Genomic DNA, 27313 nt, shown 5'->3' with positions numbered 1-27313 from the left:
AAGATCAATCATCAATCATCACACAACTCAACCCTCCCCTCCCCTCCCCAACCCAACCCAAACCCCTCCCAACCAACACTAATACTCCTCCTCAAACCCACTATGCCTCGACCGACTCCTATGATGCCCATGATGCCCCCCATGATGATGATGGTGATGATGATGATGATGATGCCCATGCCCATATCCATGACTACTACTCCTCCTCGACCTCCGACTATGATAACTATACTCCGAATCCCTCTCCTCATCCTCAACCACCACCTCATCCCCCTCCTTTCTATCCTTCAACTTATCCCCAACAAAAGTCCCTAACAGGGCTCCTCCCACCGCACCCAAAAACCCATGATCTTTCTTATGGCCTAGGTAATACCCCGTTGCGCCGCCGAGGACTGCACCCCCGAGACTGCGTTCGCCTTCACCATCACCATCACCATCACCCTCGGGTTCAGCTTGTCGAGGGATTTGATTCTCAGCCTGTGCTTGGGGTTGTTCGGCCGGTGATAGGTTACTGTTTGGAGATGGGTTAGATTTGATGTGAAGGGGGGGGAGAACAGACTAATACTCCGCGTTACTTCCCCTGCGAACGGGCGGTTCGTAATGCGGACCTAGACGATCGGCATCATATGCCGCCTGAGGAGGAGGAACAGCATCGGTTGGGGTCTGGGCCCATTGCGAAGGGTAGGAGCGGGGGATCTGGCTGACGTCGTATTGGGAGCTGTAAGCTGGGTCTTGGGCTGGGGGGGTATGTTGGTTGTAGAATTGTTGGGGGTCGTAGTCGTATGGAGGGTATTGGTAGACGCCGTCAGGGGGGGAGTAGTATGCGCTGTTGGTGGTGGTGTTGGTTGCCTCGTTGCTAGAGGCAGGTGGGTAGGACGGGTGTTGGGGGTAGGGGTCGGACATTTTGGTTGAATGAGTGGATGGGATGGATGGTAAGGGACAAGTGGTCAGGGTTTGGTTTGATGTTGAGGGATATTTATTAGGGGGGAGGTGTTATATTTGGATGATAGTAAGCTGATCAGCCGGCGAGTGGTGGGAGCTGATGACGGGGTGGTGGTGGTGGTGGTGCAGGTGACCTCGCCGCGCGACAGCCTCGCAAGCACATCAACTGATGACCCGGACTTGGCGACAGGGTGCACGTGTACGGTCTTGCGTGATCTAGATCAAGTAGGCTGACTAGCTGGGCAGTGTATGTGGATGAATGCAGTAATCGATTAACGATGAATGTATAGCTAACATTTAGATTTTAACATCACTTCATGAGTAAAAGTCGGAGGGAAGGAGCACAAGGTATTGAGGCGTGTGGTTTGGGGTATCCCAGCAACTGTAGAAAGTGTACTTCAAAACAGAACATACAAGCAAAAAAAGGAAATATCTCGAAACACGAAAAGACTGACTACAACAAGTGAAATCAAACACAAATCAAGACCTGATCTAACCCAATCCCATGTTGAATTTGTAAAGCTGGAGTCGCGCGAGTGACAGCGCGCTTTGGTTGAATCCCCAAATGAGAGACGGATTGAAAGAGGGACAAACTGTATGGGCCAACCAGTTCATGCGTCCAGCACATTGTTAGCCCCTGGCCAATGGACCAGTCCTTCAAATTCCCGCAGGAAGCCGGAGTGCAGATGTGACCAGTCCAATGTACACCAAGTACCCGAGACCTAAGACCTGCTCATTTGCTCGCGGCATTCCGCGTCCTCCGGCCTACCCACTCAGCCAGCATGGTATCCAGCTGGCTGGTCATCTCTCTCAGCCTCTTGCTCTCTTCCTTGAAGAGGCAGCCAGTAATCGGGTGATCCGGACCGGCAGGCGGAATGTTGGAGTTGTCATGAACAATGATAAATAGATCACGAATGTCGTTTTCGTCATCCAAGTATGATCGCAGGCTAGCATCGCTCCACGTCGGTGTTCCAGCAGACGCAGTCTCGAACAACGCCGGGGTGGCGTCGATGCTCCTGTGGTCGCCAGCACCAGCAACAGGGGACAAAGGCGGGGACACCGATGAGGCGGAATGCCTGTCAGAGGATGGAAGGCCTGCCCTCAATCCTGGTGTAAGAGGCGATACTGGAGCTTCCTGCGGGGACACACCAAGAGGTGAGTCTAGACGGTGGTGCTGGTAGTTCAGTGGCTTGGGTTGGAACCTCTGTGGTGGAGACGCCACCGAACGCTGAGGATACGACATGTTCTCAGACACATATTGCCAGTCACTCTGAGGCTCAATAGGCGAGTCCAGGTATTCTTGGGGTTCAAGTGGAGCTGCAGTCGGTTTCTTCAAAGGGCTTGGCACCCGGACGGAAGACGAGATAACTTCCTGGCTGTCGTCGAAAGGCCCCACGGAAGGTGACGACGGAATATCGTCCGCCTCTTCAGAAGGCACTTGTCGGATGGTCTGATCTGCCTTCGGACTCATGACAGGCTTTGGCTCTTCTATATTCTGAACAGGATTCTGACTAACAGGTCCTTGAAGTATGTCTTGCCCGGTTGGAGACATCACCACGGGGGTTGCTTCTGCAACTTGGTCTGTCTTTGTACCACCAAAGGTTTGGGCGACCGAGCCGACTCGGGGGATGACAAAGAATCCGACGACGTCTTCGGTTGAGGAGATGTCCGAGACAACTCTGTCGAGGTCTTTTCTGCCTCATCAGTGTCGTCGTCGTTCGTTCTGCTCTTCTTGTCCTTCCGTTTGAACAGACCACTGAGCATTCCGGGCTTTTTATCTTTGCGCTTCTTATCATCCTTGCTCTTGTCAATAGCACTAAGTGCCTTATCGATTGCTTCCATGCTGCCACGGCCCTGCTGGCTGATTAGTATCAATAAGACCAGAGTCGACGACTCGCGATATGCTTACCTCTTTCGCCTCACTGGACGAAACACCGCTACCGCCACCTACCTCATCGCGAAGAAGGTTTGGTGTCAGAGAGATCTTCTTGGTCTCCACAGTATCATCCCTGAAAAAGGAGTCTGTATTCCGCACAGTGCCATTTCTGGATCTGCTGACCATATTGTCGACTATGAGGGTTAGCATCCTCCCCATTGTGACCCGAAAGTAGTCTCACCTTCATTCTCAAACATCTCCTGACTGGAGCGCTGCCCAGAACTGGCTCCGTCGGGCTCTTGCGCTTCCTGTAAGCTGTCTTCGTCGGCCCCCTTCGACTTGGGTCTAAGAGGCTCGACGACAATATCGTCGTTATCACCATTGTGTAGATTATCTGCGTCCCCACGGGAAACGTCTTCGTCATTGAAAGAGGCATCGTCGTCCAGCTCCTCGTCACTCGAGAAGTCTATATCCGATGCTTCGATATATGTCGGGCTGGTGAAAGTAACGGTCTTTGCATTTCGGCGACGCATAGCTTTCTTCAGCGGGTTTTTAGATTTCTCGGAATTGTCTCCAAGCATGGTCGCAGATAGCTGATCCTGTTAGCAGGCACTATGGACTAGAATGACAACACTTACATCTACGTTTCTGTGTTTATTCAATCGGGCTAGCCTCTCCGTGGGCGTCTCAATGTGCTCCGCTGGCAAGTACCCTGCTCATGATTAGCTTATGTCGTGTAACCTTCATGAGGTAACCTACCAATACTGCCATCCTTCACGATCCTAACAAGCCACCAGTAGCTGTTGCTATCATCCAAAAGAACCATTGTATCGCCTTTCGCCGCATTGGCCTGTCCGTCAACGGTCGCGACAAAGTTATGAAGGGCATAAACGAATTCGAAATCAATGTCTTCTAGTCAGGGTCAGCCAGTGGTCTGAGCTCGACGCGACGGCAAATGAGGGCTTTTGATTCAGGCGGCTTGTGTGACATGGTGATGTGTAAAGACCCCAGCAGGATATAGAAGAGACTGAACGCACCGTCGTCAATGGATGGCGAGCTGGAAATCTTGTCCATCATATCATCATCCATCATATCATCACTTTCCCCATCTGCGAGGTCGCCTTCTTCTGAGCCCCCCAAGTCACCCCTGTGTTGGTCGTGGCCCAATTCATCGACATCCTCGATCTCGTCGTCGTCGTCATCGTATATATCGATACCATCGCCGTATTCAGCATCCTGGCGGCCTTCGGCGCCAGGGCCGTGCATGATCTCGGACTTGGCGTCTGCGTCCACATGGCGAAGAGTTTGCTCCTGGTGAGGGGCAACTCCGGCTGAATAAGTAGGTTGCCGTGTGTGGTCCTTGGCCGAAGGAGCGTTGTGGTCTTGGAGGTCAAGGGTGTCTATCACATCGAAAGCCAGGTTAGCACAGGGCGGCATAGCTATTGGGATCCGCGACCATTCGTCGTGATGATACGTACCAGCACGCACAATCCGTGGCCTCGTCATGATTGCTACGTTTTAAGCTATCGGGACTATGAATCGAAGGGGTGTTGCTCAATTTGCTGCACGAAGGAACGACTCATGGAACCACGGGCATTGGAACCACGTGGTAAACGCAACTCGCCGCTGCCCGACGTCCGGGTGGGAACGGTAAGGAGTGGGAGGGATGGGGGAGGCAAAACGAGCGAATTCCGCCGAAATTCAAGCTGCGATGGATGTATAGACGCGAACGAGCGAAGGAAGCGCCACGAAACGCAACGGCGGGGTGGGTACTTGACGTCCGCCCAGGCGACGATGATTCGGGGCAAGGGGACGAAAGAAAGACTTCCAGAGTGACTCAAAAGAGGAAAGCAAAAGCGAAGCAAAGGAAAAAGATAGCCAAAAACGCCGATGTTTTGGGGAAGAAGAGAAAAGCTGGTACCCAGAACCGTGTCAATTGAACCAAGGCCCGGCGAGTTCCCCGGACTTTTGAGACACACCCGAAAAAAGGAGGTCTTCCAAGCCAGTTTCTCCAAACAAGCGCCCCTTGCGCGCGCTTATCCACACCTTTCCAATCAACGCCGGGCAAGGCCCGTGCCTGGACCTGCAGCTGACTGGCCATGCGGCTAGCCCGAAGCGGCCTGGAATGGCTGAGGTAAGACGTTTCTGGTAGGGCTCAGGGCATAGGGTCAGGGTCTTCCTATCAGGTGATGGGGCGCGCCAGGCGCGATACCAGCATGATGACTGGTCGTTGAGTCACCACGGCCTGCGAGTGGCAGTGGTCGGTCGATCGCTCCGTCATGACCGACGCAGTGTGCTACCTCACATGCGACGGTGATAGGTCCAAGGCTGCCCCCACCGCTTGCCCCCCGCTGGTGCTCCGACCCTTCAATGGAACCACTGAAATCGGTCTCCGTCATCACCCGATATGCCCATCGTTGGCCATTTTCGTCCCTTAGTCTGACGATTTCTTCCTTTTTCTTCCCATCCACACCTGCCCAGACCCCCATTCTCGTCTGCCTAGTTCCTTCGTGCTTCATAGTTCACATCGCACTAGTACTCTTGGTTCTATTTTAGTTCGCCTTGACTCACTGTCCACCGTCTGTTTGGGTTTAGCTCCAGTCGGATCGGGACCCTCCGATAAGTATTATTACGGAGTCGATAAGATACAAACGGCCTCTCCCGCCCACTCTACATCCTCTTCCTCCTTCCCTTCATATGCCAGTGTCCAGTCATCCGCGAACACCGCTAGAGATAGATCGTGGCTGTCTGAACATTAACGCCTTGCAAAATATTCTGCTCTCTCTCCCGAGGGCATGGCTCAGACTGTGAGAAACAACGGGTTGGCTGGCTTGAAGCTTGAGACGTCCTTTCAGCATACCCATAGACCTCGGTGGCGGGGTGAGGATGGAGGCAGGGGAACGACGGATGAGCGAGATGGTATCGAGGGCGATCGTACAAACATCTTTCACGATTATCACGCACCCCGTTGCGGTACTGATGAAGACAACAGTGCTTTGAGTGGTCTGCACTCAGCGACACCCCCCATCTCGGTACCCCGTCATGATGACTATCCCAAGCAAAATGTCGACTTTCCTCACAAGCCAGAGGACCTGCAGGCATCATCTCCGCTTGATAGCTTTCTTCAGGAGCGCCGCCCTTCCATCAGCTTCGACACCACCGCTGTCCTCGACTCTGGCCGACGTCGGCCGCTAGAGGATCCTTTGGCGAGAGGAGACGCCCGGAACCGGACGCAAAGGTTCCAGGCAAGAAGTTCGAGCTTGAGGAACTCTCTACCTCAAGAAGACGATGCTGACAACGACGGAAGGCAGGTGGGACTCAGTGCTAGCCTCAGGAGGCAGCGAGACCGACGAGCCGTCCCTACCGGGATTCCTCGCGACAGTTTTCCCGAAGAGAATGGCACTATCGCATCTGACATTGAGCACCCTACATCTCTCACCTCTGTGTCAACCGCATCTCCGGTCACAGAGGAGTTGCGAACGCCCCCAGAAGAGTCTCGGGGAATCTTAGCATCACCTGTTTGTGTGGCATCACCTGTACAGACATTCGCATCGCTCGATGATCGCAGCTCCTGGTCAGGCAGCGCCATGACGCCCTTTGGGAGCAAAGCACGAGCCCTTCGGGTGTCTACACGCCAGCGGTCTCGCAGATCTACCGCCTCGAGCAGCAAATCTCCGGCGAGTATGTTCCTTTCTATGTGGAGCGCTGGTGGTGAGGAGCCAGCTCCGCAACCAGATGATGAAGGGCAAATGGTCGGGACTGAGTATGTCCTTGGAAAGCAGATCGGATTTGGTGGTTTCAGCACCGTGAAAGAGGCCTACAAGGTCGAGGAGAGTGGCAAAACGAAAAACCTCGCCGTCAAGATTGTCAAGAAACAAATCTCTGGACGGAGCGAGAAAGAAAATGACGAAGTCCAAGCGGAGTTTGACCACGAAGTTCGAGTCTGGCGATATCTAAGCCATCCCAACATACTGACATTGGACGCGGTCTACGAAACCGATTACGCCACATTCTGCTTCACGAAGCTGGCTATTGGTGGCACACTCTTTGACCTCGTCCGACAGAACCGCCGTGGGTTGGACATGGCACTGGCCAAGAAATATTCGTATCAGCTCGCATGCGCCCTGAGGTACCTGCACGAGGATGCTCGAGTGGTTCACAGGGACATTAAGCTGGAAAATTGCTTGCTCGACCCTACCGAGTCACCTGATGGAACACAGACATCTACCCTCGTTCTCTGCGATTTTGGGATGGCAGAATGGATGAACACTGACAACGACGATGCTTCTCCCGATCCCTACGATAACGCGGCGGACCGACCGCCGCCGAAGACTATCGGCCCAGCTGGATCCAGCACCAGCGTTGCGGGAAGCCTTGAATATGCTTCTCCCGAACTACTACTCTCCACTAATGGAGTCATCAGTCCTTCGGTGGACATGTGGGCATTTGGCGTCATCGTCTTCACCGTCCTCGTCGGATCACGGCCATTCCAGGATCCTTTCGCTCCTCGGATCCAATCGAATATCCTCAGCGGAAACTGGAACCAACACGCTGTTCTGGGTGACGAAGACGATGGCCGGCTTCACCAGGATAAACACGATGCACTGGAGTTAATAATGGGTTGCTTACATATGAATGTTAATAAGCGGTGGACGATCCGCGATGTGCTATGCTCTCGCTGGCTGCGGGAGTTTAGTGAAAGCGCCGAGGACAGCCCTACCGAGTCGGTGTGGAAGCTGTAAGCTTCGCTTCGTGAAGCTGCAAGGCTGCAGTGCCTCGACATTATACCCTCTCTTCTCTCCCAGTATATTGATTGACGTCGTCGAGGGCTGGGCATGCTATACGTTAGTTACGATTGACCGATGATCATGACTGGCGCTTTTATGATACGACAAGCGCTGGTGTTTCGGGAACTTTGATCATCTATGATACCCTCTTTCTCTTTGGCAGCGTTCTGATATAACGAGTCTTTGATTTTAGCGCATTTCGGTATACCTTCCTCTCTCTGTTTTCCTTTGTTTCGGGCATTGAATTGGTCGGGGACTTCTGTTGGGCAAGAGGTTTGGGCTTTGGTACTTTGAGACAATCGCTTCTCGGTCACAGGCATGGCGTTTCAACGGGGAGGGTTTCAAAATTCGTCTTCTCCATTCACCTGTATTACGTACCAATAATCCGGATGGTCTTCTTGCCGAGGTTCTTTGAGTTAGTTCTTTGAGCAGGTTTGCTATGAATAGTGACAAAACCGTGGAGCTTGTGTCTACGAGAATGCCTGAACTCCACTGCTTATATACAATGACACTGTCGTATACCAATACCAATACCATATACCATAGGAAGTAAAAACAGTTAAACCTAAATAAACATATCCACGAGCATAACATAACATACAAGCATATTTATACAAGTAATAAAAAGCACTCAAACAAATAAATACAACCCCCAATCAAACCCAAATACTCTACACAGATTACTACCAGAGTCTATTCTCCGGCAGAACCTTCTCCTTCCTAACACCCGCAGCCGACTTCCTCTCCACCGGCGACCGGAAGAACAAACTAGGTCCCTCCATCGGCTTCAACAAATGACTCAAGTACCCCCGATGCGCCGGGTCACGATAATACTCAATATCGCGTCTCTTAGTCGGATCCGGCAATCTATACTTGAATCCCATCTCCTGCATGACCTTCGACTCCGTCAAAGCCCCCCCTTCCACAGCCCCCTCAGCAACACCCAACAACCCCTCACTCGCACTCTCCTTCGTCCAAGCCATCGACACAAACGGATGCATCTCGCGCTTCATGATCCTCGCAATCGCAGACTTGGTATAAAACCGCGTGGTCACTGACCCACCCGCCGCCTCAACAGCCGCGATAGCCGGTCCGGACGCACGGGAAACAACCAAGTGGATGGGCTGCTTCAACACACTGGAAACAGGCACCTCGTGGTCGTCTTTTTCCACGCCACGGCCGAGAAGCTTCACTCCTTCTTTGGTTTGGTGGATGCAGCGCGATTGAGCCAGTTCGCGGACCGTAATGGGACGGGTTGGGTCGATCCGGCCTTGGTCGATCCAGGATTGGATTCGGTCGAGGTTGATGGGGGCGAGGTCGATGGCGTGACTACCACCATGACAAACAACATTAGCACAATCCAATCCAATCCAATCCAATACAATCCAATCCCTCACATCTCACCCCCCAAAAAAAGAACACAGGGAATAGGATAGAAAAACATACATATTCACGCCTCCCCTCTCACCATGCACGATAATCTCCGGCGTCTGACCACCATTAAACCGCGCGGGGACCTTTCCATGCTGTTTCTGACCCTTGTGACCTCTACCCGAGGTTTTACCTTTTCCGGAGGCAGGACCGCGACCTCTTCTGATGCGTTTGTTGTAGGCGCCGGGGGTGTCGGACAGAGAGGCTAGGATGTGAGCATTGCGGCTCTGGAGGAAGGAGGAGAGGACTGTCGTGGTGTTGGTGGTGGTGGTGGCGGCGGCGAAGGGCCGCTGCCATTGGAAGGGCAGCAATTGAAGCCGGGGAGGCATGGTGTGTGGTGGTGTGGTTGGGATGGGATGCTGGAGTGAGTGCTGGGCTGGCTTGTATGTTCCGCGGACAAAGATCTTTCGTTTGGGGTGGTTGGGGCCTGAGGCATGACGGAGGAATGTCGGGCCGGGAGGGTGTTGGTTGGGTTGGGTTGGGGTGGTGGTTTTGAGAGGGGTGGGTGGGTGGTTATTGGGTAGTTAGTAGTGAGTGGTTTATATCGTAATTAGAATAGGTGTGAGTATTGATCTATGGTTATTCTTGGGGTCTTGTTCTGAGTTTTTGACATGACCTCGAGTTGTTGTCTGATAACTTGATACTCCAAGTATCCTCACCGCTCAATTTGTCCGTAGGAACGGCTCGCGACAAAGGCGGTCAACACTACATCTACTACGACAGAACAAGTACATGGACAATGTGTGCTTCGAATAATGTGTGCTTCGAATGATTTTTCACGGACTTCTGCCCGTTCATTGTTCGTCATCGCGAATGAGTCATGCAAATAAGCAGACGTCAGTGTTAAACGTACAAATATCACGCCTTCCCATGCTTCAGTACAGCATAAACAAATTTCCTCCCATAGTATGCAAACAAGCCCGTCTCGTACAGACCATCTATCAATAAAAACGCCAGGATAATGCTAGGTCATAACAGAAGGTAGAGAATTTTGTACAGAATATAAAGGGGCTCAACATGAGCGACAGAAGAAAGGCAAGGAATGAAAAGAATGCAAACTTCTTCTCGTATGTATCGTAAATCTAGTCGTTAAACGCACTTCGAAATCGGAAGGTCATCTAGTAATTCGGCGTGGTGTGGAAAATCGGTTGCGGGAATGGTCCCTGCGGCCAAGCTTCGTGGTGTAGATAAGGGAGCAGCCCCGTCTTGCGTTCTGCGGCAGTCTTTCCAAGCGGCTGGTAGTGCATGTGGTCAAAAGGAATGCTGCGCTGCTGCTGAAGAGACGTCGATGGAGGCGGGATCAACAACGTATTGACACTGCGGACAGGCCGGTAAGGCGAGTTCCGATTCGCCAGGAAGAAAGAAGGGGAAAGGTGGTTTTGAGGAGTGTGAACGGAATAGGCAGACACAGCAGGCGAGATCGTCGCCGATGACACCGCGAATGGACTGTTGTGATGTCTGCTGGGGTCGGGCAGTGAGATGGACGAGTTGTACAGACCGTTGGCCATAGGTGCAACGGCAGTAGAAGGAACCGTCGTTGCAGGTGGCATCTGTGGAACCCAACTGGGAGCAGGGTTGTAAACCGGGGGCATGACTCGACCCGTAGAGGGCAACTGAGACAAAGACGCCGGCATGGTAGAAGCCAGGTTGTGAGATGGGAAATTCGGACGGGGGAGACGTGAGACAGGCTCGGGGATGGTCGGAAGATGAGGGGGGACAGTGGAGGACGCAAGAACTGGAGGCAAGGCCGCCATGCTGGTGAGGACTGAAGACGGTGGGAGTGTCGGCATCGATGTGAGTAGGCTGTTTTGCGTAACTACCCTCTTGGATGGGTGCTCCTCGACTGGCTCGTCGCGGGACCTCTTCCGAGGATTGTTGGCGGGTGGCATGTCGCTCGGGAGCTGAGGTGCGCCACTGTACGGCACAGCATTCATAGGCAAAGCCCAGGTCTGCGGCCGCAAGGTGTCCGAGGCGGGAGGCGATGGCAGCTTGGTCGAGGGTGACAACTGTGCCCGAGGCGATGGCCCCAAGTTGGGGGAAACGCGGAGCACTGGAGGCGTCGGATGTTTCTCGTTCTTGTCAAGGGCGCGAGGCGCATTATTGAAGAATTTGGTGAAAAGGCTCAGTTTTTCGTGCCACTGGGCCCATTCCTCTTTCGACACGTAAAGGTTATAGCGAACGTTGCTGAGAAACTCCACTTCCATGATATGGATTTCCTGAACAGTGATCCCGGACACCTCGGCCCATGTCTTGTTGGTGTACGTGTTATCGTCAAGGACTGCACTTCAGTCAGCTTCTCACCCATGCCATTCTCGTAAGAAAGGAACCGCATACATTTGTTGCCCAGCATGAGAGCAATAGTCATCAATCGATACTCACTGCCTTTCTTTCCCCGCACGCCAGGGTTGAACTTTTTCAACCGGTAGATGAACAACAGGGCCAGTATAATGACATTCTGGCTCACCTGCGTGGTGGACAGAATGTTGGTCACCCACTTCTGGAAAGCAACGGTAGGCATCGCTTCCGGGACAAGAGATGTGGCCGAGCTAAGACGATCCTCCACGGCCTTTAGCTTCGCTGTGCTTTCGAACCAGAACAGACATGTCATCTACTCCTAAATCAGCATGATCCAAGCCCGATAACAAAAAGCAACTCACCTGTGCCGCAAATTCAGCCAAGCTGCCTTTGCTGCCACTGATAGACGAAGGGATCTGGAGGTATGAGGTAGCAGCATTGGTGCTGCTTTTCTTCTGAGTCTCTCGCTCGGAAGTCAAAGTGTCCTGGACTGCCGCTTGGTATTGCGCCTGAGACGACGAGCCCACTCCATTTGGCCTATCGGAGACAATGCGCGTATAATCGGAGACTTTAGCGTAAGGTGGAAGCGGAAGCCCATCCAACTTTCCCCCGTAGGAAGATGCCGGGAAAGTGCTGCAAGCGGTAACACCGTTCATATCGCCTGGGGGCGTCGGTAGACCGTCCCGGAAGGGAGCAGTCCACGCGTAATCGGAGACCTCCGCAACTGTGTCGAGATGTCGTTTCCTTGCACTCGTCGAACCTTCGGTCCTGGAATAGGGAGCTATGGTGGGAGTGATCGGATGGAGGGCGGGGAGGTATGGTTGCGTTGATAGAATCGGGAGAGACATGTGGGAGGTATTTGAAGCCCGACGTGAGGTTTTAAGAGGCGTGAATCGAAGGAGACAGAAGATCGAAAGTAACACCCTTGTCAAAAAACTCGCATTGGAATTGTCCTGGACCAAGCTGTATTTCCTCCGAGTCGAGTGTTATTCACCACCGCTAGCTTCCTCGGGCCTCAATTTGGGTATGGTATGCGAAGGCTTGTAGCGGCAGGTCGAGGCAATGGTCAGAACGATCGTGATCGAATAAGGAAATCACCCAAGGGTGGGTTGATTCCAAGGGAATATCAGGTTGGCTGCGGGGGAGTGTAGTTGGTAGGATAGCAACAGCAGCGGATCCGGTGAATGTTGCCTTCCCAGATGGAATGAAGGCACTTAAGGGGGTGGGAGCAATGGAAGCTGGGACCAAGAAAGGCGATTATCACATAGTAGGTATACTGGTGGGTAGAAAGAGTAGCAAGGTCGCAGTAGTTATAGAAAGTCAAGTAGCAGTGACAGGAGAATGGAAGGTGAAGTTCTGGATATAGATGGCACCAATTTAGGTTGCAAGTACAACCAGTTATAAAAAAGTATTATATCCCAGGTAATTTAAAGGGCAATGAGACGATCATAAAGGAAAGTCAAGGGAGTTAATTTAGAGTAAAAGAGAAAAAAAAAGTAAAATAAAATAAATGAAAAAAAAGACGTCGATGGATTTGAACCCATATAGGAGAACGGATTCAAATTGAATAAGGCCGAATAATAAAAATAAAAAAAAATTCAGGAAATTAGAAAAAGTAAAAGAAAGGTACTAATAATGAAGGATGAGGTCAAGACATCATCCTCCATCCAGCAAATAACTAATCATCTTCACAGCAACTCCGCTAGAGGAGCCAGGGTAGGCTAGTTCTTGTCCGGAGAAAGTGCTGTGCCCATACAGGATAGACAAAGTTTGACCCGGACGCAGGTCCAGAGGGTTGATCCTCCTTTCTGGCCTCGTTTGGGTCGGTTCCGGTTTGGCTGCCCGGGTTTGATTGTCTCTGCTTTGTCTTGAAGAGAATGAAATACCGGTTGATGTCAGAGCCACGGGGAGGGGGAACAAAGTGGATGCATGCTACGGAGTAGTGGAAGGGTAACAAGGTCAGCAGCCCTAGACCAGATCCAGTGTTAGGTTCTAGCGCCTGTAGGTCACTTTACTGGACCAGGGAAGGGGGCTTTTTTGAGAGAGGGGAGGAAAAGGAAGAGGGGTGGAAGTTCGGACAAGGACCTCGCGCGGTCTTGGAATAATACGTGCCTGCTAACTCCGTAGGACCCATATCAGATCCAATAATAAGTCGGGTTTAGCGTCGCATTGCAACCGTCGTGGTGTGCCGCCCGGAATTAATTTTTTTTTGATCTTTTATTTTTTTTTCCTTGGCCCTGATTAGTTAGTTAGTAGTTACTTTACTGAAGTACATACTTATGCATCTTCCGTTGTTGCAGTTACTCTTCTGATTCTCACTAAAACGGAAGGAGGTGCAGTGCAGTACTCATCTACAAGGCAAAGATTCTCCTAACAACGAAGTACACAGTACAACCCAAAAAGCAACGGGTGAAATTATAAACGATGGATCCCGCCAAAAATAAATTAAAGGATAAAATAAATAAAAGAAAAAAAGGAATGAAAAAGGAAAAGGCAAAGATATCTTACACCAAGGGAGAAGGGGTGGGCATTGCTCAGCAGCCCCCGGGAGGCACGGGAGAGAGTGGACGAAGGGAGGTTTGTGCACTCTGAATGTGGTTGATCGCCAGTTCTAGTTCAACCCGGCGGAAGGCAAAGGAATGAAAACTTTCGGTACGGAAAAGTACACTGGCCTGTGGCCGCTGCGTAATAATCAAACAATTCTTACGGCATCATACCCAAAAAGCGTTAGGGCTGCACGCATTAGAGTGCGCAGCGACTGGGGACGGGCAGAAAGGGAGGGGAGGAAAAGAGGCGGGGGCATGGAATTATGGATCGCTGCGTACGGCAGCTGTAAGAGGGTCATGGTGGCTAAAACGGATCTAGTCCGTGGTTGGTAGTAGTAGTAGAGGGCTGGTCACTACTACTCTTAGGTTGGAGACTGGACAGCCCGGCAACATGGTCACTGACTTAGTAAGGCGTCAGGCAAAACCACAAAGTCAATCAATCAGTTGCCAGCAAGGTGGTGGTGATGGTGGTGATGGGTACGTCGCAAGTGCGGTACCGGCTCAGCTTTGGGTGGCTCGGGTTGTCATGGGGAAAGGAATTAGTATGTATGCCGTATGGACCAGCGACCAAAATGTACCTCCTCAGCACAGCTTTCGACTGCGTCAGGTATGGAACGGGTCCGGATAGGTTGGGAGGTATGGGAACAAACTGGGCGGTTGGACAGCCTGCGGGCAACTAACTCGAAGTGGATTAGAATCCAAGTCCCGGACAGGTAAGAGTTGCTCCAAAGTATCTGTATTACCGATATAGTGTGTCTCCGGCCTGGGCACACGCCCGTCATGACGAGCTCTCTAAGTGATTTTGGGATACTTTGGCATAGGACGATGTGCTCGTCTGGCTGTTATCCACCCGCTGTGTAATGAGGGGGCCAAGGCAGGATGCTGCGTATCCATCATGTAGGCATGTAAGGCATGTGTGAGTCCGAGAATTGGATGGATAAGCTGCACACAACGACCCAGAGAGGCGTAATGAGGTGAGAGGCCAATCATCGGACGGGAAGCAAATGGCCGACTCCATCGATCTGTAAACCACCAGCCAATCGCTGTGGGCGTGGGCCTTCCACTCGAGATGGGTTTGAGCCTTGGAGAAGGTGATGGTGGTGCGAAAGACGACCCCCGTACCTTAGGCAGAGAACTGGAGGCAGCTGAGACTGAGAGGGACCACTCACTAGGTACCGCTAAGTTGGGCTCAGCACCACCACCACCACCATCATCATATCTACCTATCTAGGCGCCCCTTGTGACTGGGACGGTCGGCCTGCCTCTCTAGTGCCTAGTCGTCTACCTAGTACTGGATACGGAGTACTAGCATAATGGATAGTCAGTCATGGATAATGAATACCTAATGGATGGTCGCGGGGCCGACCGGGCTCCTGCGACTCGCTTGCTGCGTACAAGTGCTACATAACATACCATACCCTTATCCACCGCCGAGGGTAGATGGAGATTACCATTTACCAGATGGTTCTGAGGTGGTATGGGGTGTTAAGTATCCACACCCAGCCAGGCCAGCCGGCCAATCCGCGCGACCACACCACCAACTCTCTTCTGTCTTCCATTCGCCTGCGCCTTTCCAGGTTCCTCTCTTCCTTCTCTGCCGTCATACTCCGCCCGGTCGTAATCTTCCGTGTATGGCCCGAACCATGAAAAATGGGCGCACCGTTTCGGTGCCCTTCTACGACGCCCGCCCAGGCTTCTAGCAAGAGGACCGACTTGCCTTAGTAGTAGTCTCGAGCGAGGAAATTCGATCTGGCCCATTCGTTGTTTCCGCCACCGGTTTGCAGCCACTGCGGTGACTCGGTTTCGAGGGAATAGGGCGCCGCCGCTGGTCATTCCCGGCAGGCGAAAAAGGGAGAACCCACCCAGCCAAGGACCCATTGAAGGCGCAGGCGGCTGTTGATTTGGGTTTTTCCTGTGCATCCTGTCAGCTGCTCGTGTACGTCCTCGTCCTTTATTATTGTCATTGACTTTGCCGAAAGAAGGAACTCGACTTTCCATGGGTTGATATCACCCACATTGCGCAGATATCCGCGGCAGTAGCCCTGAAACTAACAATGGAGAGGGGGCCGCTGGATCCAAGACAACATTCGGTCATTCACTCACCCCTCCAGGGTCCCTAGCATGTGTGAAGGCGCTATGTCCTTCTTCAGCACTGGTGAAGTGGAAGTATATAGAGAAATGATAGTAAATAATAAATGATACATAATAAATAATAATAACGATAATAATAAATATATACGAACAAGTATACGCCAGAAGTACTATATCACCTTGAGCCAAACCAGGAAAGAGAACAAAAAAAAAGTACCTTTTGTAACACCGGCTGGTCGCACTTCAACAACACTCTGGTGGACGGGTGGGCGGACATGCTTCCAAGTGATTGAAGGTTGCGTCAAATCAATATGTTCCGCAAATAGTACGGGGTATACTGAATGCTCGGAGCGAGAACGGGATATACATCATGGAAGAAGCACAGTGTTCTGTGTATGGTTGGGGACAATCATGGGATGATTATGGGCCTACTATTGGTGGCCATGGCTCAGGGAGACGAGCAGCTCGTACGCCGCCCTGTTGGCCATGGGTCGCGGAAACGCGCCATTGCTTCGAATCGATCCTGGCCGGCATGCGGTTCGAGTGGTGATGGGATAATTATTATTGGCATTGATTATGATTTCATATACCTCGTACCGGCCGGTGATCAATAATAGTTGGCGGCTGAGGATTAATCTGTGTCTCATCTTGGACCACTTCCGGACGCGTCTCGTTTCTGCGTTCGGGGCGGCGAGCTGACTTCGGGGTCTGATTGTCGACCGATAGATGGATGGCGCTCGAACTTTGGCTAGTCCTGGACGACGCGACGATTATCAGCGTCCCGGAGGCTTTCCTTTTCTTAACCTCGAACCCGAAAGGTTGGGGATGGCCGTCCATGATCCATCTGGTCCATCTGGTCAATCTGGTCACTAGCGTAACGATCGCTTCCTGCTCCTGTACCAAGTCGCACCTCGCCTGGGATGTAGGCTGGTAGTTAGTTCGTTAGCAGGTGCATCGCCGTCGGAGGACTTCCCTCCCTGTCCCTAGACTGCCGTCGTAGTGCCTTTGCCCCCCATGCACGTACAACTGACTAAGTTCAGGGGGGAATCCAAATCCAAATCTGATAGTTCAGGCATGGCGTTATGAGTTATGACAGTGCAAGGCCACTGGAGCAGATCAAATGAGTAAGTGATTGATGCGATGCACCCGTTATTATTCGCCCGGCCATTCCAAAGTGCGGCTACTGATCACCCCCCACCGCCCCCCCCCCTGGGAACTTGGGAAGGCTGGATCATGGATGAGGAGTCGTCCATCCGAGATTATTGAGAAATACCGAACGTGTTCCGAATCCTATGACAATCCTATCCCAGGAACGTGACAAAAAAAGGAGTACATAGTATCGAGGACGGAAGCCTCCCTATCATTTGATTTGATAGGCTTCCTTGGCCTCGGTTGTCTTTTTATTATGTAAATGACCCCGGTCGAAATTGGAGAAAACTTGGTCTCTTAGTTGGACTTCTTGATCATCGTTATCATTATAATTATTTTCATTATTGCCGGAGTGCTGTGGCCATGGGGTACCATTCAGATGTACCCTGCAGGTGGGCTTAACATGTCTGGCAAAGAAGGATTCAGGCGGACTGATTGGAACGACAGCATGATGAAACCCAGGCAATGGTAATGCTGGGTCGGGCGAAATCCGCCTGGATCATGTATTGATTGGCATGGTTGCGGAGCTCGTCCATACTTGTGGCTTCATTTTTACCGAATCATATCAATTTTTGTTCCCATTTCCAATAATAAAACCGAGTGAGACTTTGACAGCCGCTCCATCTGGACGGATGGGGAGACGAATACTGATTGGCACCTGCACCTGGAGTGGTGACTTGTCCGAATAGTAACATCATCTCATCATCATTCCCTTCGTCGCCAACAATAAGAACAATAACAGCAGCAACCGGGGATCGCCCGCAGGTGAGTTTGCAGACGGAATCAGGTGACAGATGAAAAAGAAAACGATGAGGACTGACTGCACGCCACCTAGTGCCAATAAAGAAGTCTGATAACGTCTGGTCGCTGGGGCTCTCGACCATCCAGCTGGATCTATTCACCAACTACTACTTAGTAGGTGGTTAGTAGGTGGTGGTAGATAGTATCTACAATACGGACGGAGCTTCGACATAGCGTCTAGTCGTAGCGTTATTGAGCCCCTGGGCCTTTCCCTTTTACGTTTCGAGAGTGGGATTTCTAGGTTCCTTCTTCAACCTTCTTTCCGACAATAATCGGTTAAGTGGTAAGTCCGCATTGCTGTGAGAAATCACCGTAGCCCCATAGGAAACCTCAAAAGATGCGTCGACGCCTTTTTGCACTTGCATATGGAGCATGCCGCTCCGCATTCCAATTGGCATCACAGCCACTAGCTGGAAGTTTGGATATTCGCGGACACTCAATGGAGGAGGGGGGCAGTCCATCGAATCAGGGGCCTGAGGGATGCACGCTCTTGGACTGTTCCTTTATTTTTGCAGCCTGGATTCTGGGTCATCACGACTCAGAGGGCAATACGGTGTATGTAGTAAGTGTAACAAATAGAACATGGTGGGTTTGTGATGTTCCAGAACTTCCGGCAATGAGGTGAGAAAAGCAAGTGGAGCGTACGTGCCACTTATTTCCCAGCTCAGAAATAGCCACGACCGCCTGATTCTAACAAAGGTCATCATCAGTGCTAGTGTTACTTCCTCCGTCTGAGACTAGTCCGTCAACCCCGACCATAATAATAACAACGATAATGATGATGATGATGATGACCATCCAGATTCGAAAACTGGGGCGGGTGGGCATCCCTGGGTCGTTTGTCACCCGAGCACTCGGGCGCAGCGGCGGGCACAGGCAACGGTGCTAAGTAGATAGATGGTGCTAGACGAACAATGGCGAGTTGACGCGGCGATCGAAGCTCCAAAGAGGCCATTCTGGGTCGACGCCTGCTGCTTTGAGCCTTTGAGGATCTATCTCTACGGAGTGGACTCTGGTTGAATCTATCCACTACCCAACCTTCCTGGTCATTGCCCGGAATCAATTTGCTGGTATGGAGCTGTGCTGTTCACCAATCCTCCGTACGGAGTACACAGTCGTAGATAGTCGTAGATAACATCTATGCGCAGAGCTCTCCAACGATGGGCTATCTACCAGCTTAAGCTTTTTTCGTTTTCAAGAAACTAACTTTTTTTTTTTCTCTTTTACACCAATTTGGTTTTTTTTTCCTTTTTCTTTTTTATTCTGCTTTTGCCTTGGCGCCTGTCGGTTTTGCCCCGGGCAATTAGCCCTTCTGGCTCTTCTCTTTTGGGTTCAATGAATGCTCCCCTTCTCAGAGGGGGCAGATCAAGACTGATCTTGTCATTGGGCCCAACTTCCATCGCAACCAGATATTTGGACCAATGACATTCATATCACTGCCGTCATCTGCCGACTCAGGGTGGTCGGCGTGAGGCGAGAAGAGCGCAGAAAATGAAGCTCGCAGACCTATGACCATTCGTGCTACGTTGGACCGCTGACGACTGGTTGATAGTATCAGCATTCGACTGATGGGATGGCCCAACGAATAGATACCTACTGTGCACAACACACATCCACCCACCTAGATAGATACTACACATTAGCAGAACATCGTAGTGACAAGTGACAACAGCCAATAAATGTCCGGCTGCAGTGGACTGGCCGAGGCCAAGGTGGTCACCGCCAGTACTTCGCCCGTACTTTTAGGTATCTACTCCGTGTTCTGCAGGCCAACCCAGCAGCACTAAAGCAGCAGCAGCAGCAGTTCTGGGACTAATTGCCAAGTAACTTCCCTGGTCCCCCGTAGGCATCAGGTACGCCTGGACTAAGTATCTACTTTCTTCCATCCCAGCATCCTCTGAAATTAACCGCTTAACAACTTCCGCCGCTGATCGAAATTATCCCCCATACACACCCCTAACCCCCTGTCATCCTCTTATTAATATATCATTATTATCGTGATGACAATTTAGTTGTTTATCCTTACTAAAGACTCTTGGTGTCACTGTGGTACCCTGGCTTTTGGTTCCGTTTACCGACAGGATATTTGCTCTGATTCGTGCAGGGGCCGCAACAAAATTCCTTCGATCCTGAACCGCCTGGGAAATAATCGGCATTCCTGATCGAGTAGGTTTCTGGTCATCAATGACGAGGATGATGATGACGGTTCTGAGTGGTCATACTTATTACACAGAGTGCAGCCTAATATAATGGGATTCCACAAGAGCCCAGCAAGATGCATCCGATGAACTGGTCCGTCGTTCGTTCGTTTGTGATCCTCTTTACCCGCCGGTGGTGACTCTATGGTGATGGAGTGGATAACCCCAGCCCCGGCGTCTTAACTTTTCGGGCTCCCCTCCCCTGGCCAAGTCATTGGGTGAATGGCGTCGACTAGCATTTCGCGGTGTGTTGTCTGGAAGGTCGGAAACAATGGGGTGGCCTTTGCAATAAGCAGATCGACAGGCGTCGATACTATCTAATACTTGTTCTCGTACCGCGCGGACCCGGCTGGAAATTGATTGCATGAGACATCCTGTCTTCCAAACCAGTACCTATGGCTGTGCCGTGATTCTGGTCGGTCTTCCTCTCCCTGACTCGAACTCGACCCCATTGCATGAACTGGCCGGGCCTATCACTAGGTGGACTAGACAGGTAACGACTATCTACTTACTCCTCGGAGATTTTCTTTCTTATCACGCAACCCGTCTGTCTGAAGGTGCCTGCCCTAGCTGCCCGTGGGTTGTCATCCCCATCCCCAGCTTCCCCCTCCCTCCCCCCATCGCCTTGCACCTTCAGTCCACCCACGAGTGATCGCATCACCAGACTGTATCCGAATCAAAAGGGTGTACGCAAGGACAGATCCTACTTTCCCGGGGGTTTCCTCTGCCTTGAAGATGAACATTTTTGTCCGTCCTTCCCACCTTGCTGCCTTTCCAGGCTCCTTGCATTTCTCTAATCCTTGCGGCTCGATGCTTTCGAAGCGGCCAGCTTATTCGGGGGTAAACAAACAATCCTCGTGTGGAGGATAAGCATGATACATCGCACCCTTTTGTGCGATATGATACTGCAGCTTAAGCTTTCATCCAAGCCAGGCGTGTGTGCAAGCTTACTGCGGCCGACCGACTGCTACGTAGTCGAGACCCGATATCCCTTCGTGCTCCCTTGAGGGCGGTTAAACAGGCAGCAAGTTGCGCCCAGTTCAACATGAGACGAGGCTATCGATCCTTGCTCAAGGTTGAGCCACCGTCGACCACCATGGGGAAGGTTCCAATGCCGCCATCAGCCGTTCCGATTACAGGGGCGCGTCGATGTCAGGCTTACTCCGTAGTTTGCAACCATGGGGAACCAGGGGAACGCTTCCGGTGGACTGGTTTGCAAAACGCCTGGAAACGACCCTTATTCCCTCGAAGTCGCAGTCCGGATTTCGTAATAATGATGATGACGATGATGAGGATGGAGATCCTCAGATGGCGGACGGGGTACTGGATCGGTCAAGCCGAGGCTGTTGTTCAGTTCAGTTTAACCCCGGCCGTGGAAGCACGCGGCTTATCGCGTTCTGGTCCAATCCTCGGTGCTGCGACCGTAATGATTAGCAATAAGCTCGGCGATGACCATTCGACAGGCGGTTCGCAGGAGTTGGTATCACCATTTTGCCTCTGGCGAGAAAGGAAATTGACGAGATCATCGCGATCGCGATCCCGATCACGAAGCCAACATTACCCACGGGGGCTTTTGCATCAGATGCATCCGTCGTTGGGGGTTGAGTTGGATGGAGCCTGAACTCAACTCCGGGTCGAAGCCCCGTCAAGGTTTCCTATCCAGTTTCCACCCTCTTGCCTCGCTCCCGTTTTCCTTTTTTTTCTATTTTTTTCCAACGGCATGAGATGTTGGAGACTTTGGAGCGCATGGCCATCTCATACACGGTGACTGTCTGGCCTGAAACCTTCCCCGCCGGACTAGATCGAGTCGTAGAATTTGTCGCCAATGAGCGAGCCACAGGACGTGTCTTACCTTGAGGGTATGTATGTATGGATGTATGTATGTATGTATCGGGTATTCGGTATTGTATGGTGTATGGTGTATGGTGTACGATGTATGCTACAGTACCACCATACTACTTCCCACCCCCCAACTTTTGAGCGGGATACATACGGAGTACGGAGTACTCCTCAGTATCATCTAGATTCTAGGCATCGCAAATGCAGTCACAATCAACGGAATACGTAAGTTGCTCTCCTGCCTTCTCTCATCCTGGAACGGATGGAGTCCCTTACGAATCCCGTCTCACCACCAGGCTTCATCCACCTGAACCACATCCATCCGTCCGTCCTCCGTTACTTCCTCGTCATCCACTTGATCCCCGTGGCTATGGCCGTGGCAACAGGCTCCGCACCAGGCAGGTAGTGTAGCGTACAGAGAGAGTAAAAGTACCAAATTCCTACTCTTCCGATCTCTCGCATCCCTGCCACTAACACCGGCTACCTATATACCGGTCCCGGTCTGATCTGGATCCCTCCACCCACCACTCTCACCTTGGTCCATGCCACTGCGACTGCTGCGGCTGCTCGTCCTGCACTTCTCGAGGATTCTGGTCCCTAGCCCAACCCGGAAATCTCGCATACATGACCACATGCAAACGTTATCATCTAAATCCCGCTCGTGGACAACACGTAAGGCCTGGACTTCGATCAGGGAATGACCAAATCGATCATACCTTCAGTGCACTAGATAGATGTTGCGATCGTCACTCGGAGATGGTGACAGGGTCTGTGGACACCATTCTGCTCAGATCAACCGACTCAGGCACATCAGCTGGCATGAGCTCAAGTCCTGTACACGCTGTCGAGTTTGTCGCTCATCATGCTTACCGATGCCTTGGTCGACGCTTGTTCGATCTAGACCAACTGCTCTTTCTCTCCTACGTATCAGCGTTCTGGATTCTGAGATAGTCCATACGAAGTCGAGCACCACCACACATACTTCTCTCGTCTCATTTGCGATAACGACGGAGCTAACTCACACTAACTCACTAACTCGGAAGGCCCGAGACTAACATACATACACAACATCCATACCTAATCTATCTCACAGACAGTCGATTTCAACGGTCCAAAGCCGGGATTCCCAGACCTGTTTGGATTTAATTAACTGAGCGAGACCACCACCTATGCACCCGGGTTCTGATTAATGGGACCATCTCGCTTGCATATGTACGATGTACACATTTTTGGGGTTCAAAAGCGAGCCTGGAAAAAGCAACCTTGCCTGCGAAATAGACAACCCTCCCCCTCTTCCCAAAAAAGCAAGCAAGCACGAAATCCTCGGCGGCCTGACAGCCTCACGGATCCGGAGTTATAGCGCCCACTCGTGTACTTGTACTTGGTCATTATCTTTACGCCGTTGATGTCGGACTGGAAGTGTACCCACTGATGTCCTGTTACTCCGTTCTAGTGAACAGGATGTGTGTCTAATATTGTGTGTATGACTGCGTTGTCCTTCCAAACACCCAATCATCACCGTGGTCTTCCACTCTCACAGTAAAGGAATGCCATTCTAGCGGTGATGCCCGGATACATCTCACACATGTCCTGTGTTGTACTTCCATGGGCAGTGGATATGATTCGGTGGCTGTGGGAGCCGAGAGTTAGTTACATATGCCAGCTCTCACGTAGAGCACCCATTCTTGACTTTAGACAAAAGTTAATTGAGATCGGACGCTGGAAGTGACCTATCGCGAAGTGGCTGTTTCATATCCAGTATTCTTGTCGCATCTAGATAGATCGTGAAATTAGGTTGTAGAAGTATCGGTGATATCCGATGGGTTTTCCGGGGGTATAGTATAGTTAGATCATTCTAGACAAACATAAATATCATCTCAAATTTTAGATTTAGATAGTACCAAAGCACCAAATAATCAATCCACACCCTCCTCCCATTATTTCACACTCCAATATATCATCAAGACCCCATACTCTCGTCAGATATCTACCAACCAACCTCCCTAACAAAATCATCCCAATCGATCCAAACTATGACTTATGACCAAGTTGCCATCGATCTCATATATATCGCACTACTATCCACGAAGTACTTCCCCAAATAACCCATTCCATGATTTCATATATATACTAGTACTCTATTCGTAGATCACAAATATATATTCATATGTATATCTTTGATGTTACATGTACTAGTAGTAACTCCAAAACCAAACCCATCTCAAGGAAAGAATAGTTTATGTATGTATGTACTATAGACTTCTCATCTCACCGTTGATCCAACATTTTCAAGGAGGTCTTCGATTATTTACTTGCGAGGAACATATATATATATATATGTATATATACGTGGAAATTGGTTTATTCTAGTAGATCTGGTTTGGTTAATGATGAAAGTGGACTTTCTTTATGGGGTGGTTGTATTGTGGTTGTGGTTTGGGGGGAGGGTTATATATATATAATGGTCAGTACTATGGGTACACTTATCTTCCATTGAGTTTTTCTTTTTTGGCCACGTTGTATTTACTAGATCATTTATTTATAATAAGAGTGACGAGGGAGAGAAGGTAAATGAGAATGATAGAAATAATGATATGGATTTTTGTATGTGTTGTTGTTGCCTTATTTTCGGTCCCAGGATATTGGGGGGTTGGATGCTGTACATGATTACGAGAATTCATCGTACTGTGTGGAAAGATTGGTAGTATACTAGGTTTAGAATTTGGATTTGAGAGAAGAGGTAAGAAATGGGAGTATCTTGGGTTTATTTCATGTAGGTTTAGATTGGGGGGGAGTGTGATGGTGGTGTCTGATAGGATTTCTCTGGTCGTTACCTATGTCTGGGATATACTACGGTGGTTCAAGTCTATAGGCTCACTGACCAAGGCGATTTAAATGATGAAGTGTAGAGTTGATGAGATTGACCAGTCTGGGTGCAAGAATATTGTTCTCTTAGAAAACCGGACAGCAGGTAAGTGACATAATTGAAGGACCTTCGTATAGTGCTAAATTGCCAGATTTCTTGCCTGCTTCTATCCCGGAGTAAATAATGCCTCATAAGATGTGTATCTGTCTCATCTCTACTCTTTAAGGGATAGATAGACTCCAGGATGACCATGCATAGAATTGAATATATGTAGGTGGTGTGGAGCAGGCTTGTATATCTGACCAATATGTAGGAGAAGCTGATGTTACATGCCGTACATACACCCCTGTGATGGTTTTCGATCCAATTGCTGGGACTGTTAGCACGACATGGATATGTTGGCTTATCTGGAAGACCACTGGTCCAGAAACTAGATCGAATGCTGACCCCAGCAAAGCATAATTCCCAATCGTTATAACGTTAGAGGATATATTCGGATATGCTCCTTGCATGGCGATTTTCCTCACATCAGCTTCCCCTACACACATACCAAGATATGCATGTAAGCCACCCGAAATGACTAACCGTATGGATATGGTTCGTGATCTGACTGATGAATTCTCACAAGTGTACCCAAGGACTGTTGAGGTGGCGGAATGTCGTACAGATACAGCTGCAGATGCCCTTGGTTGGATCGCCGATTGACAAGTCAGATGTGTAGTACTTGAGACATTTGTGCTACATACTCGGAGGGGTACGGAGTGCGGGACACCGATTGCAGTAAAGCATACTGGAGCGATGGTGTGTCCATGTACATGTTATGTGCGATATGCATTCCTGCAACCGCTTGTGCATAGCCATACCGTGCCTTGTTTGTACCCCGTCCTTTGTATGCAATACCAACACTCCGTACGTCGTCGCTGTAAACGGTCGTTAGACGTTACATTGTATTCGCGGCGTCGGGATTTCGAAGATCGCCAAGGGTCTGGAATTGCTTCTATTGGTGGGCCCCTTACAGTATGGGCGTACTTTATCTAGTCAACTGGTTGTTAGCTTGAAGCTGGGTAAGAATTAAACCACAAATTTGAGGATGTAGCCAGTGAAAACCTCGAACACGCTCATTGAGCAATATGCCTTTTCATTGTGCTTTAGAGGATGTCATCCTCGCATGGCTTACTTGCAGGAGATAGCTGATGGCGAGGTGTGCGCGAGCCGACGAGCAACTGATCATCACAGCAGAGCAGACTCTCCAATGTGTTCATGCCAAATGACAGTGATAACTTAGTACCGCCCATAACAACATTTATGAGGCAGCTTGCGAAAGTGTTTGAAGCGTCGGATCCAAAATCATTGCCGATAGCTGACAGCAGCATGCAGTGCGTCCATCGACCTCGTGTCTTCATCGAGAGGGCTGATAGATATAAGAGTCTCGACCTGGCCAAACTGGATAGGATCCGATATCGAAATTCGACATCGAAGTACGCCCTTGACTGAACAATGTTCCTGGGATAAGTGGGCAGCGACAGTGCAGCAGGGGCATGGTGATTCGGCCTGATAACATCGTCCCAGCACCGGCAACAAGCCAGTGTGCATGATCGAACACAACCGCGGGAATAAACGGGCTCGTCGATGGATGATAATGGGGTAAAACGGGCAATTGAAGAAGAGTGGAGCTTGACTGCCCCGGATTCTCCCCGTGCTTCTGGTTTAAAACTAAGTGGTGGAGAAGATGTCAACGCTGGATTCTCTAGTCGTTCTAGATGCGGGAGAAGCCGGGGAGGAGCTCGGGAAGGACCGTGTGTCCCAACGGGCACCGGCTGAGTCAGCTGACCGTCGCCCGGGCGAGACCAATCACCGGAAGCCCGCGAGAGGCAGTCACGGTGGGAGACAGAATCGGGAAGGAGCGCGCGGGATTGCATGGCTGGCATGCAGGGCCTGAAAGACATAGTAGGACATAGTAGGGAATAATCAGTCGCTCATCCATTATCCGGACGAGCGGACAGGTTATCTACGGAGTAAGTAGGTAGTATTGACGGAGACTGACGGAGAGAATAAGTAACGTGTGGTTCCGCCATCATCGTCACCACTTTTTGTCTAGAATTGGATTAAAGCTTACGTACGTATCAAATAAACTATAGAAAAACATCAGCATCATCAAGTAACAACATCATCAGCAGCAGCAGCAGTAGCGGGCAGTGCCTTCCCCTCACAGCAAGTGCCGACCGCGCTTAATTTCTCCCCACTGAGGAATTTCCCCCTCACGAGCCTCTCCAATTTCTTCCCTCTCCAACTCGGCCACCAGGTTCTCCGGTCCTGATAAAAAGCAGGCATTGAAAACTTTTTCTTGACTAGTGAGTGAATCGGCACCCACTTGGCTTGCGGTCGAGCCAGTCGCGTCTTGTGCCAGAAGGAGAAAATTATCCGCCCTGTGATCTCAGCGACACACCGATTCGCCCAAAACAGCTAATTGACACAGTCATTTTTTTATTTCA

General features: G+C 50.7%; 10 protein-coding genes across 10 annotated transcripts; 3 read left to right on the top strand and 7 right to left on the bottom strand.

The window, feature by feature from the left end:
- Positions 1–1675: 1675 nt before the first annotated feature.
- BO94DRAFT_559960 (uncharacterized protein) lies at positions 1676–4324 on the bottom strand (the record flags this gene model as incomplete). Its single annotated transcript, XM_025614114.1, has 8 exons — positions 1676–2453; positions 2519–2803; positions 2871–3012; positions 3060–3411; positions 3457–3530; positions 3578–3730; positions 3856–4218; positions 4297–4324. 8 exons carry the CDS (start codon positions 4322–4324, stop codon positions 1676–1678), a joined length of 2175 nt encoding a protein of 724 aa, XP_025463439.1.
- A 1151-nt stretch (positions 4325–5475) lies between these two features.
- Positions 5476–7613, top strand: BO94DRAFT_242218 (serine/threonine-protein kinase). The gene has a single exon (XM_025606377.1). It carries the CDS (start codon positions 5614–5616, stop codon positions 7558–7560), a length of 1947 nt encoding a protein of 648 aa, XP_025463438.1. The 5' UTR covers positions 5476–5613; the 3' UTR covers positions 7561–7613.
- A 64-nt stretch (positions 7614–7677) lies between these two features.
- Positions 7678–8299, bottom strand: BO94DRAFT_242263 (uncharacterized protein). The gene has a single exon (XM_025606378.1). It carries the CDS (start codon positions 8197–8199, stop codon positions 7795–7797), a length of 405 nt encoding a protein of 134 aa, XP_025463437.1. The 5' UTR covers positions 8200–8299; the 3' UTR covers positions 7678–7794.
- BO94DRAFT_539055 (mitochondrial 54S ribosomal protein uL15m) lies at positions 8171–9414 on the bottom strand. Its single transcript, XM_025612620.1, has 2 exons — positions 9052–9414; positions 8171–8934 (listed from the first exon to the last, which is right to left on the bottom strand). Exons 1-2 carry the CDS (start codon positions 9363–9365, stop codon positions 8289–8291), a joined length of 960 nt encoding a protein of 319 aa, XP_025463436.1. The 5' UTR covers positions 9366–9414; the 3' UTR covers positions 8171–8288.
- Positions 9415–12966: 3552 nt separating this feature from the next.
- BO94DRAFT_559956 (uncharacterized protein) lies at positions 12967–14628 on the top strand (the record flags this gene model as incomplete). The annotated part of the gene is made up of 7 exons (XM_025614113.1): positions 12967–13047; positions 13117–13177; positions 13853–13908; positions 14112–14202; positions 14244–14271; positions 14296–14365; positions 14506–14628. 7 exons carry the CDS (start codon positions 12967–12969, stop codon positions 14626–14628), a joined length of 510 nt encoding a protein of 169 aa, XP_025463435.1.
- A 422-nt stretch (positions 14629–15050) lies between these two features.
- On the bottom strand, positions 15051–16195 carry BO94DRAFT_242178 (uncharacterized protein). The gene is made up of 2 exons (XM_025606376.1): positions 15981–16195; positions 15051–15789 (listed from the first exon to the last, which is right to left on the bottom strand). The coding sequence occupies exons 1-2, from the start codon at positions 16079–16081 to the stop codon at positions 15363–15365; spliced, it is 528 nt and encodes a 175-aa protein (XP_025463434.1). The 5' UTR covers positions 16082–16195; the 3' UTR covers positions 15051–15362.
- Positions 16196–16550: 355 nt separating this feature from the next.
- Positions 16551–17044, bottom strand: BO94DRAFT_549963 (uncharacterized protein; the record flags this gene model as incomplete). The annotated part of the gene is made up of 2 exons (XM_025613471.1): positions 16551–16895; positions 17000–17044. The coding sequence occupies 2 exons, from the start codon at positions 17042–17044 to the stop codon at positions 16551–16553; spliced, it is 390 nt and encodes a 129-aa protein (XP_025463433.1).
- A 4795-nt stretch (positions 17045–21839) lies between these two features.
- BO94DRAFT_241973 (uncharacterized protein) lies at positions 21840–22499 on the top strand. The gene is made up of 2 exons (XM_025606375.1): positions 21840–22180; positions 22252–22499. Exons 1-2 carry the CDS (start codon positions 21942–21944, stop codon positions 22364–22366), a joined length of 354 nt encoding a protein of 117 aa, XP_025463432.1. The 5' UTR covers positions 21840–21941; the 3' UTR covers positions 22367–22499.
- Positions 22500–24946: 2447 nt separating this feature from the next.
- On the bottom strand, positions 24947–25776 carry BO94DRAFT_241845 (uncharacterized protein). The gene is made up of 2 exons (XM_025606374.1): positions 25568–25776; positions 24947–25505 (listed from the first exon to the last, which is right to left on the bottom strand). Exons 1-2 carry the CDS (start codon positions 25654–25656, stop codon positions 25043–25045), a joined length of 552 nt encoding a protein of 183 aa, XP_025463431.1. The 5' UTR covers positions 25657–25776; the 3' UTR covers positions 24947–25042.
- A 138-nt stretch (positions 25777–25914) lies between these two features.
- Positions 25915–27061, bottom strand: BO94DRAFT_241775 (uncharacterized protein). Its single transcript, XM_025606373.1, has one exon. It carries the CDS (start codon positions 26765–26767, stop codon positions 25970–25972), a length of 798 nt encoding a protein of 265 aa, XP_025463430.1. The 5' UTR covers positions 26768–27061; the 3' UTR covers positions 25915–25969.
- Between the last annotated feature and the right edge of the window lie 252 nt (positions 27062–27313).

This window comes from Aspergillus sclerotioniger (assembly GCF_003184525.1).
Source record: "Aspergillus sclerotioniger CBS 115572 chromosome Unknown BO94scaffold_32, whole genome shotgun sequence".
NCBI classification, from domain to species: domain Eukaryota; kingdom Fungi; phylum Ascomycota; class Eurotiomycetes; order Eurotiales; family Aspergillaceae; genus Aspergillus; species Aspergillus sclerotioniger.
Note: the sequence above shows the minus strand (reverse complement) of the source record. Positions and strands in the feature narration are given on the sequence as shown.